Source organism: Sinocyclocheilus anshuiensis, unplaced genomic scaffold, assembly GCF_001515605.1.
Source record: "Sinocyclocheilus anshuiensis isolate Anshui unplaced genomic scaffold, SAMN03320099.WGS_v1.1 scaffold167, whole genome shotgun sequence".
In the NCBI taxonomy this organism is placed as follows: domain Eukaryota; kingdom Metazoa; phylum Chordata; class Actinopteri; order Cypriniformes; family Cyprinidae; genus Sinocyclocheilus; species Sinocyclocheilus anshuiensis.
The window spans coordinates 829,340-841,574 of record NW_015552552.1 but is presented as its reverse complement, the minus strand read 5'-3'; the positions used below and the strand labels follow the sequence as shown (position 1 = coordinate 841,574).

At 37.2% G+C, this 12,235-nt stretch overlaps 1 protein-coding gene across 1 annotated transcript in view; it reads right to left on the bottom strand.

The window, feature by feature from the left end:
- The window catches only part of msh4 (mutS homolog 4), a 17,022-nt gene extending 15,978 nt beyond the window's left edge, over positions 1–1,044 (bottom strand). Inside the window, exons 1-2 of the mRNA XM_016455016.1 lie at positions 985–1,044; positions 686–855 (exon numbers count right to left, since the gene is read on the bottom strand). Of these exons, the coding sequence (XP_016310502.1) occupies positions 686–855; position 985 (171 nt within the window). The 5' untranslated portion in view covers positions 986–1,044. The remainder of the gene's footprint in view (positions 1–685; positions 856–984) is intronic.
- Between the last annotated feature and the right edge of the window lie 11,191 nt (positions 1,045–12,235).

The following is a 12,235-nucleotide window of genomic DNA, read 5'->3' as shown; positions in this document are numbered from 1 at the left end:
TATATATAATTAATATTAATTATATATAGGCCTATATCAACACCGTGCCACTGGCGGTAGTTGGTACATTATCACCGCGGTGGTAAAAATCTGCCACCCTCACAGCCCTACTGGGCAGTCATTTTAAAATCTTTTTTCTGGCATGGCGCACTGTGTGAAGGACTATGTTCTGGAGAATTGCCCAGAGCAAAGCATTTTAATAAACTTTATATTAAAACATTTCAAACATACTATTTGTATGTTATGGGGAATTGCTTAAATGAGTTTAATAACTAGAAGAACCATTGTGCGCCTATGGCATGGATATGGATACAGCCACTATTGAGAGTTTTGGGGTCATCATATTTTTATTTACTTTTTTTATGGCCTATTATTAAAGCATCTATGAATTTTGTATTTACCCTGTAAATGTTCTTAATTAAAATAAGCCATGCTGGGAGCAAATTCTATTAGATTATGCCATGTAATGGATATGTACTTAAGTGGATAGTGAAACTTAAGTTTCATAACACTGTTTAGTACAGTAAAAAAATTTATAAGCAGTTTTGCTGTTTTAAACTCAATTAAATATTACTGTCAAAATGAGTGTTTTTTTTTTTTTTGTGCAATTTATAATAGGTTTCATCTTTACCATACCCTTGATCCAACAAAAGACAAGCGGTTTGGAGAATGGATGGATCTTTACCTTAGCATAAGTTCCAGTGTCTGCAAACTGTGAGAGAACCAGCTCTGGGCATCTCACATTGATACTGGCCATGCCAATCTCCCCCCGAGCTAAACCACGTCCCTCCACCACAGCCACTATCACAGAGGCCGCATGAGACGCAGATGCAGACGCAGACGAAGACGTTGTCACTATGTTAAAAGAGTTGTACAATGAGTTATGTATAATGAGTTATGAGGAAATGTCTATTGAATTGAATTGAAATGATTCGTTTTAAGATTTAATCAGGACTACAGAAAGAGGCTTAGTTAGCTGCATACTGTTGAGGTCTCTCTGAGGGGTTCGGCCATGGAGTGAGAGTGCAGGCGTGGTCCTCAGATGTGGAGTGCTGGAGCTCCAGGAGTGGACAGATGAACCCACAGAAGAGCTGATCCTGTCTGCTCTTCCACTGATGTTTATCAGGCGCTGAGCTAAGGAGAAAGCACAGAACTAGTTAATTGATATGGGTTTTTCATCCATATATCTTGTGTTTCCTACAGGATTTTGTGAGGAAATGTCTTCCAAAAGAAAATCTTGTACATTTGTACAAAAATTGTACAGAAGTTAAATGCATCAATCTGGTTTTGAGAGCAAAATTAAGAAATAATTTTTCAGTCAATACAATTAAGATTTATTCTGTTCAATTTGGTTACTGAAAGGGGTTGGACCTTTTTTGGTAACCAAATTGAAGAAGAATAAAATTATTTGCAAAGTCCCTGGACTCAAACATCTTTTTAGTTATTGTGACGAGTGGAGCGGGGCCGAGGGCCGTGGGAGAGGAGCGAGGCCAGTATCGGTATCGGGCGAGTACTGGAAAAAGTGGTATCGGTGCATCCCTAGTACCTCATAAACAGGACAAGGCAGTTTACTGCCGGGGATTAGTCGTGTGGCGCCGCATCCAGTGTAGCATAACTGATTATAATGAGTTCTACAGTATTTTGTCGTGTCGGTCCGCGCAGCTCGTGTCCGGTAGACACAGGGTGTATTTAACTTTCTTATTTAGGCTAGTTTCTTGTTTAACTGTATTATTTCTTTGATATTTATTTTATTGTTTTGCAGGCTGCGTATTCACTGGCAGAATTATTTGCAAAGTCCCTGGACTCAAACATCTTTTTAGTTATTGTGACGAGTGGAGCGGGGCCGAGGGCCGTGGGAGAGGAGCGAGGCCGGTGGAGTTTAATGATGATGAGCGACACCTGCGCCACTCACCGGTCTCGAGTCCCACGGAGGTGCTCCGGAAGGATAAAAGGAGGAGCGACGAAAGTGGAAGACGAGAGAGGACCAGGCCTGGACTTTATTTGTGTTTTGTGTGCGGCAGTCATCTGTGAGGGGCTGCCGCTTTACTTTTGTGTTTGTTTATTTTGTTATTAAGTGGTTTAAATGTTCGCCGGTTCCCACCTCCTTCTTCCCGTCCTACGAACTGTGTTACAGTTATGTTTCTCAGTCCACATTATTTTCACTGGTGCTTTTAGGGAGCCAAACAATCATGGGCGTAGCTTGTGGGGGGGCCAGGGGGCATGGACCCCTAGCCACTTTACTAAATATTTTATAAAGAATAATAATAAATAAATATTTTCAACTAATAATTAAATATGCATATAATGTAGTTAATAATACATTTAAATTGCTATTTTAAGTAATTTTTTTGTGGAAATCATATGGTATAATGCTTGCCTGCTGTGTGCCATAAAAGGATATTCAGCATTTTTTACAACATAAACGAACTGCAGAGAAATATGGAGATAACAAAAAAAGTCAGATAAAGATTTCTATGCAGTGTTTGACTCCGGACCATCATACTGAATCAGGTGAGCCACATGACGCAGCCGTTTTAGCGGCTCAGTGTTCTACATTTATGTAGACCATTTACATCCAAATGTTATTTAATTTACAAAGAACAAAACCTAAAAATAGATTTTAGAATATAAACTGTTTAATCATCTAGTTTTAGTAAGACTTATTAAATGGGAAGTGTTTGTGCACCTGCCATTGTGCGTTAACTTGAATCAAGCCCAACAAATGTCTTTTAAAACAGTGGATGAGTAATTCACTCCTTGATTTTCTTAAAGTCCCCCTGTGGTGAAAATCAAGTTATGTTGTTTATTTGTCTATGTGTTGTTTTTAATATGCTTTTAGACAAACCATGTGCCAATCCATTTATCAACACCATTGCTGAGTATTTTCTCCTTAAAACTGTAGTTTCCCAAAGGCAGTCACAGAAATGCGGTTTGAAACAGCCTTTGTTCTGCTACGTCACAAAACTCAATAACCAATCGCGTCAAGGGATCCTATCCTTAGCATATCATTAACTGCGCTGCAAAGGGTCTAGTGAGAAGGCAGCCAGGTTAATCCGGTAACAGTTATATTTTTTCTGTAGATGTTTCGCCAACTGTTAATATTTCCCCCTATTTTCACGATGTCATGTGCTGTTAGCGCTTATTTATTTGTATTTAGAACCGCTAACTTGAATAATAACCCGCGGCAGCAGTGTAAAAGTAGCCCGGAGTCAGACGCACCTCTCCCGCATTGACATCCGCACGTCACACGTGTATGATCGCGGGCACGATTTGGAATCACAAACTTGGCTGCATTTGAGTCTTCAAGGCATTTTGAGGACACAACATAGTAAAGTAAGTAAATTTAACGAATGTTACAGTATCTACTGTAGTTGTCCGCTAGTAAAAACAGTTTTATCAGTCATTATCCGTGTACGAACCAGCGCAAACAGATAATGTTACCTCATGAAGTTAGCCATCAGTCTCCTTGCTTACGTTGAGCATACCAGCTTATTTCTGGTTCAAACACATATGGCTTAATTAAACCAATATTTCCACTTGCCATTGCCATTGTATCGCGTTTACTACAGTCCAGTACAGTTCAGGAGGCACTGGCTCATGGCTGGCTGCTGTGTGACTGAGTGGAGGCGGGGCTAATTTGCGTATTCATAGATCCGTGTATAGTAAATGAGGCAAGGGTGTAGAGTTGCATTCAAGCTATTTTAAGGCATGAGAAAATTATTTTCACAAGAAAAAAATTTAAATATGCCATTTTTATGATCAAAGATGAGTTTTAAAGGATAAACTTTTTGACTACAGGGGGACTTTAATAAAAGCCTCCTTTGAGATCGTGTTGACAAACATGTTTATTGTGAATTATTTTCAACGTGTTTATTACTAAGTTTAGTGTGGCAAAATAGAAGCGCAGCCTTGCGATGTATCTGGTTGCCATGACAACCTCATGCGCTTATTGCTCTATGCAGAGGTGGAAATGGCCAAAATTCACTGGGGGGACTCTAGCTTAGAAAGGGGGAGGGGATAATAATGGTAATTTTAGATGACCTTTCGGATGCATTTAATTATAAAACCCTTTATAATCTATAATAACATTAAACTTATTTCATATTTTCTCTAAACCTTCAGACAGACACCTGCAATTCTGGCCAAATTAAAGATACATTGTGTGTGAATTTGCACATGTTATAATGTAAGCATCATTAATAACCCCTTGTGTTTAATAAAAAAAAAATTGATTAGTGAAATGAAAGAATGATTTAATAAAAACATGAGAATGATTATTAATGGTCTCTAATTGGCCTGTTTAGCTAAGCCCTCAAAACACTCAGGCCCAGATTAACACAGTGTAGTGCCCTAGGGTGACCACATTTAAAGTGCCCTTTAGTGACTGACGCGCTCTTTACAAATGCAAATGTTGCCGCTTCAAACGACAAGTTTTATGGCAGGCAAATCAAACGGTCGTATTCTGCCAGAGAGGACTGCGGGTGCAACGCATCCTTATTTGGATTACTTTTGGTACTGCTTTTGACATTTTTGCAATAAATACATTATTGCAATTGCATTTAGCCTATCTGTCTGTCATGTTTTTCTTATACAGTACAGAAATAGTTATGTTTATGTTTAGAGGTAAGAGTGGGATTAGCGACTATAAAAATATTTTTAATGCTATTGTTACTAAAATGGTTATTCTGCATATTTCGGTCAATTGCGTTTTATATCCTTTTATATTCGCTATAAAATGGGTAGGTTTAGGTTTGGGGGTAGGTTAAGGAGTCTAAAAATCGAAATCGCTTATTGATAAAATTACAAAAATGCATCGATTCGAATATCGAACCGCTAACCGAGACTTGTCATTTGCACTTATATATTAAATAAAATATCTCCTTTTGAATTGGACTTTGAGCTTTGTAACTTCGCAGATCTTTTTTATGCTCAAACAGCAACATTACAGACTAACTAAAGTTGAAAAAGTGAAAAAGCATAATAGGACCCCTCTAATGATATAAAAGATACGTAAATATTTTACGTTTTTTAGCTAAAAATACGTAGCGATTTGTTTGTTTTAAATGTTGAAATACGTCTAAATTGTACGTTTTAGCATCAATAAAAACATACAAAAATGTAAATTTTGTGCTTTTAAATGTTACGTATTAATACTTACGTATAAACAATGAGACCAGGCTGGACCTGACCCAATCACAATTCTTTATATATGCATATATTTTATGTTCTCTCTGTATATATTGTATCATTAACTGTTCATTTCACTTCGGAACACAAATTAAGATATTTTTGATGCATTCTGACAGCCTCCCATAGACAGCAAGGGTACTACCACGATCAACGTCCAGAAACGTAGCAAGGAGATCGGTAAAATCATCCATGTGACATCAGTGGTTCAACCGTAATATTACGAAGCTACGAGAATTTATTCCAACAATTCGTCTCCTCTCCTCCGAGTCACCCTAGCGCCATTTTGGAGAGTATCCACTGAACGCAAACAGCGTATGTTGTTCTGTGTCAGCCGCACCAGTCACATCAGTGACTCTCTTTATGAATGGGTCATTGAATCATTGACTCACTAGATTTGTTCAAAAACGCAGATTCATTCATAAACGAAACAGCCCTGTGTTTGCTTGGAGATGCACAGCGGCTAAGCTGTGACTTTGGAACTATTTCCGTTGACAAAATAGAGCACAATCAGACAACAGTGTTCCTAAAATGTCCTAAAAAGTCACTTAATAATAACTTGTATAAAATCAAAAATGTATAAAATTGTTGTATAAATTCAATTTCACATTTGCAAACTCAATTTATTCCAACAATTCGTCTCCTCCGTGTCACCCTAGCGCCATTTTGGAGAGTATCCACTGAACGCAAACAGCGTATGTTGTTCTGTGTCAGCCGCACCAGTCACATCAGTGACTCTCTTTATGAATGGGTCATTGAATCATTGACTCACTAGATTTGTTCAAAAACGCAGATTCATTCATAAACGAAACAGCCCTGTGTTTGCTTGGAGATGCACAGCGGCTAAGCTGTGACTTTGGAACTATTTCCGTTGACAAAATAGAGCACAATCAGACAACAGTGTTCCTAAAATGTCCTAAAAAGTCACTTAATAATAACTTGTATAAAATCAAAAATGTATAAAATTGTTGTATAAATTCAATTTCACATTTGCAAACTCCCTTTAAAAGCTGTCACTCGTCTTAGTTCATCGTGATCTCACAAACTTCCATTTGAATTAATGAATCTCTCTGCACTGCACACTGAAGCTATTATTTACATTGTCTCTACACTTTGTTTGTTATAATGAATGACAAAAACTGCAATCTGCTTTCACGATCTGTGCTGTGAGGAGCAGCACGAGCACTGAAAGAGAGGCATTTCTATTGGCTGCAGTCTGCAGGTATTATCGCCAATTACAAAAGACGGCATTGAACAGCGAACCATAGATACAAATATATCGCGCTAGGTTTATGTGCAGAACTGGGATCGCTTTCGTAGTCTTTTGAATGGATAAAATACAGAAATCACTTTAATTTCCAAATAAACCTAACCAGTTGAAAATGAAACGCCGTCCCCCCTCGAAATTCATTCCCTGGACTCCGTCCCCCACGTCCCCCCCCATTTCCAGCCCTGGATCTATGTAATCATAGTAAAATCACTTGAATATAGTACACAGAGTGTGAATTTGTAGAGTTACTATAGCAAAACTAAAGTGTGTTTAAAAGTGTGACTGACCAAATCGTCCGGCTCGGTTTGGCCCCCCCACAAGCTCAAACGTCAAGCTACGCCTATGCAAACAATATGTTTTGTAAGTTTGTAATACCACTTTATTGTAAAATAAATGAAAATGAAAAATGTATGTAAATTCCAAGAAAAATTATTATTTTTATAGTAAACTTACAATATTGTCTTAATTTTTTCATTTGCAAGAGTTAAAACCTCCACACAAATGTAGTTACAAATCTAGTGAAATTCTGTAATCATTAGATTTTTTAATGTTATTATAGGAAGTGTAAAAAATATTTTTGGGTAATTTTGAAACTGTATCGGAACAGATTAGACTTTCACAGACCATCACACTCTAGGTAATTAATGTTAAACACTGTATCTAGACAGCTGAATGACAGATGGCCGAAATGGTGGGGCCCAAGAGTTTGAGACCACTTTGAACATCTTGGGATTTAAAGAATGTAAATTAAACCCTTGAAAACGGATTTGTTTATTACTAAGAAATTATTACATTTATCTTAATTTTTCATTAAAATGTTTCCTCAAATTGTTATACAAATACAATTTTTATCTAATTAGAAAAAATGCACTAGTGGTCTCAGACTTGAGATGCCTGGTCCCAACTGTTTTGCATAAATATTTTTGATATAATACAATTTAATGTTAGCAAAAGCGATGTTCACAAATTGGTTGTTACATTTTTTGCTGAATAATATTCACTCTAATTCAAAAAAACAAAAACAGAAAATGTTTATTATTTACTGATAAAGCTGCTGTTAGAAAACTTTTGCAGGGCTCACAAAATTGCTAGCCCGACGTCCCGGGGCTATTGTGTTTTCCAGTCGGGCTACCAAAATGTTTCACCACCCTGCCCGACAGGCTATCTTGAACAGTGATATAAAATTCCTTCCTTGATTTGCATTGTTCACTAGCTTGTAGGGGTAAAACGGATCGTAGTTGATCGTTTGCACGTGTTTCTAAGTCTTGCCGATTTAAACATTCAAGTGTTTTAAACCATTCACATGCATTCGGAGCTGCGCGCACTCATTCAAAGCGCGCACAGAGAGTCGCGTTTCAGACAATGCGCATACACAGAATTTATTCCTCTTTCGCATATCCTTGCATCTGAATGAACACATACACACAAAATTATCTCAAAATAACTGTATCAGCAAGTATTCTCGTAAACACAGTCGGTTATGTCTTAAGTAGGGCTGCACGATAAATCGCTTGCGATATTTAACGCGCATCTTGTCAGTAAAGCCATTCTGTAAATCAGCGGTAAATCTCCATCACCTGCGGGCTTTCACATTGAGAACGGCTCTGTGTAGTTAATGCTGCTCCATGTGAAAGCCCGCAGGTGATGGAGATTTACCGCTGATTACAGAATGGCTTTACTGACGAGATGCGCGTTAAATATCACATGTGATTTATCGTGCAGCCCTAGTCTTAAGTGAACGTAAACAGTGGGGAAAGAAATCTCAAGTGCATCATTATATTGTATCTGTGCATTTGGTCTTAAAGGGGCAGCAGCCTATAAACACCTGCTGTTCCATAAGCACCACCTGCTGTCAGAGTGACATTTGCATCTCATTCACAAAGCTAAAATCAAACCATTCTGTTTTTGTTTCAAAGTTCGAAATTATACAATCTAATTGCAATCTAAATAACATGTATTTAGCATCTTTGTTTGGATCATGATTAAAATGCAGTGGTTGCCTCTGATTTTAAATGGATAAAGCACAGCCAAAGCATTAGTTTGTTTATATGAAGATATTTAATTTATTTGTATTATTTAATTGTTTGATTTGGGATTTGATTTAAAATTTCAAGTTAGTTTTATTATTTGACATATTTCAATTTCACAAAGAAATGTGCAGCATTTTGTTGGAGAAATAATAAAAGGACACCTTTTCATTTATAATTTGTCTTAAATCTCATTTTGTTAAAAAGAATAATTGTGAGAAAATTGTATTGTGAAATCAGTATCGTGAATCGCATCGCATCCTGAGTTGAGTTGAGTTTTCGCTGTGGCATCAAAGAAGTATTCTGTTATTTAAATAATAAAGATCTAGTCCAACAAGTCGCTGAATTTGTCCGCACACTGAAATTTTTTTCAATCAGACCAAAACAGGTCTCTCAAAAATGTAGTTTTAATTATCCATATGCAAAAGTGAAAAAAGTGACAAAAGTGCAGAGTGTATTAAAAACAGACCAAAGAGCAGACGTTTCAGCCCATGCTTTCTTCAGTGCTCACGAGGCAAAAAAAAAATTTCCAATCAGACCTTTTTTGGTCAAATTTGGAAAAAATGTTCAGTGTGCGGACAAATTCAGCGACTTGTTGGACTAAAACTTTCTCCCTTTTTGCTCTACGCACCTGAGAACTCATTGTTCTTTTTGAGCGCACACAATTCTTGTTTGATAAATTAAATAATAAAGAACCATATTTTTTTTGCTTATCTGCAAAATGAGCCGATCGGTTACTCAAAATCTGATATGATAATGCAATATGATCCGAGCCGTGGGTTTTGTGATCCGTTGCACCCCTCCTCTCTTTACTTGTTATTTGAAGAAAAAAAGCAATCAGTGACGTTTTTAATCATGCTGATTGGTCGGCAGTGAAGTTCAGCCGATGTCTTTTTTTTTTTTTTTTCGGGCTACTTAAATTCATTTTGGGCTACCAAAATCTGAAGAATGTCTGTCCGAAGGGCTACCAGTGATTTTGAAATTTTGTGAGCCCTGTTTTGTTAAAGAACCAAATCAGGTTTAGTTATCATGCTCAGTTTGTTTTATCTAGATTTTACCCATTTATTTCATGTGTTATAGCTCTCAATTTCTCGGTCACCTCCAATCGGTGTTGTGTCTGTGAACACAGCTGTCAGAGCACCAGTATCAGTGGCAATGCTTGATCCTGGACACACACTGTTCCTGACATCATCGGATCTTTGTGAAGTCAGTAGGCCAGAAGATGATGGAGGATCCTGCTGTCTACGGGTTACATAGCTGTAGTCATTCAGGTTATGTGGGGTTAGAGTGCTGCTGCTCGGCCCTGCCTCCGAACTCGAACCCGGGGTCACCTCTTCAGTGCTGCTACAAAACATCTGTCTCAGAGCTTCAGAAAATAACAAGAGAAAACCTTCAATAGGCCTCAAAAGTACTGTGAAAATAAACCAAATGTGCTAAAGCAATAGTAAATTACTATTGCTAAATATTTCTCCAAATAATAAATTCCTAAGTATAAAATTATAACAACAAAAAATGCAGACATTATACAGTACAGTATAATAACGTACACGTTTTTCACAACATACACATTTTTCACTGAGGTATAACTTAGGTATTTAACTTCTATGTCACAGATTAATCTAAAATATCTTAAAATCCTAAAATAGCATTATCATACTCCTAAAATAGTCATCTAGCCGATCTAGATCGGATTTTGTGCCATCCAGTGATGTAACTGTAGCACATAAACATAGGGCAGCAAATTCGACTCCTTTACGTCAAAATATACATGGTTTAACATTAATATTTTAACGTTAAGAACGTAGATGTTTATTTATAGTACTTTTATGATAACGTTTTATTAAGTCGAAGCCCTGAAGCTGATTTGTTCATAAAAAGTAGCGTAGAAGGATTCTGGCCGCTTGGCTCTACTGTAACAGTTTACCTGGTCATCATTTACCTCCAATAAACTTTTCTTTTGGAATATTTCTATTTGTGTTCAATAGTATATTTGATTATACAACCATTCTTAAAACATTTAAGTGTTTTATATAGTGGGGAAAAAATAACATTTACTCACCTCAGGAGCAACCAAAGCCTTGACAGAAAATAAACGGTCGCCTCTGGCGTTTGATTTTCGCGCCAATATCAGCTTCACTTTATGCTCTCCTGGTAATGCTGGTAACTATCGTCGTTTCTTTTTTTTCTTTACAAAATATTTAAACGTTTTTTCGCAACACACTCTTTTCACTGAGATAGCCAACATAACTTAGGTATTGAACTTCTATTTCACAGATAAATCTAAGATCTTGTTATAATCCTAAAATATAATTATAATAATCCTAAAATAATACAGAGCTGAAATTATTAATTTGCAGTCAATATGTGCTGTTGTGCCATCTAGTGGTTATATACTGTAGCACATAAACATTCACTAGGGCAGCAAATTCGACTCCTTTACGTCAAAATATACTTAGTTTACTTTAATAGTTAAAGGGTAAGAACTTATGTTTATTTATAGTTCTTTTAGGATAACGTTTTATTAAGTCACAGCCTTGAAGCTGATTTATTCATAAAAAGTAACGTAAAGTTAGAAGGATTCTGGCCGCTTGGCTCTACTGTAATTTACATCGAATAAACTTTTCTTTTGGAATACTTCTATTTGTGTTCAGCAGTATATTTGATTATACAACCATTCTTAAGGGGTTATATGATGCGATTTCAATTTTTACTTTCTCTTTGGAGTGTTACAAGCTCTTGGTGCATAAAGAAGATTTGTAAAGTTGCAAAGACTAACGTCTCAAATCCAAAGAGATATTCTTTATAAAAGTTAAGAGTCAGCCACACCTACCTAAGGCTATGTTCATGCTTGGCGTCTTTTTTTTAGTGAAAGAAAAAGCTGTCAGCGTTTCTGTTACAAATAGCAGCCGAGGGAGTCTTTGGTTGCTATAGCAGCATCTGCAGCAGTAGCCTAGCGCTGTGTGGTGCAAAAATGTCCAGAAAGAGAAAATTGGCTCTTGCGTTGGATTTTGAAGTTAATGTCGGTTTACAACGACGTTTGTGGGTGCACGACATTATACGGGGGAATGGTGCTAACAACAATTTAGTCCAGGAGCTCCGGTTGGATGATGCACGGTTTGCGGCATATTTTAGACTAAACATTAAAACATTATTATTATACTGAATATTTTGTGCTCATATCATATAACTCCTTGTGCTCTGAAACTAGTACAATCAGTTTATCTACCGGCACCTTCTCCATTTTTTCTTGTTCTTGGAAACGTCAGGTCTCACTGGCTTGTCATTGGTCAGCTGTCAAAAAGGCGCTTGAGGGCGTTTTTTTTTTCCAGAAAAGTTAAACTTTTTTCAACTTGAAAAGACGCTTTGAGCTGCAGAAAAAGACGCTGGCGGTGGCGTTTAAAAAAGCGCTCAGGATTTTTTTGTTTTGAAAACAGGTTTACTCCATAGGATTATAATGTAAAACAGACGCTGGCCGCTTCAAAAAAGACGCCTAGTGTGAACACGCCCTAAAACGGCTCGTTCTAACACGCCCCCACATGTCTATGTCACGATGTGGAAAGATTTGCATAACGCCGCCCAAATGTTCACGCAAAAAAATAAGTCATAACTTTTATTCTCGCTGTAGTATTGTTGCTGCCGCCATGTCATGAAGGCGCTGTGTGTTTTGTTGTGAAAGCGAAACTACTTTGGCCTTCCAAAAGAGTACGATATCTGCTTCGTCATGCCTGGAGCTGATCTGTGCTGGTCGCTG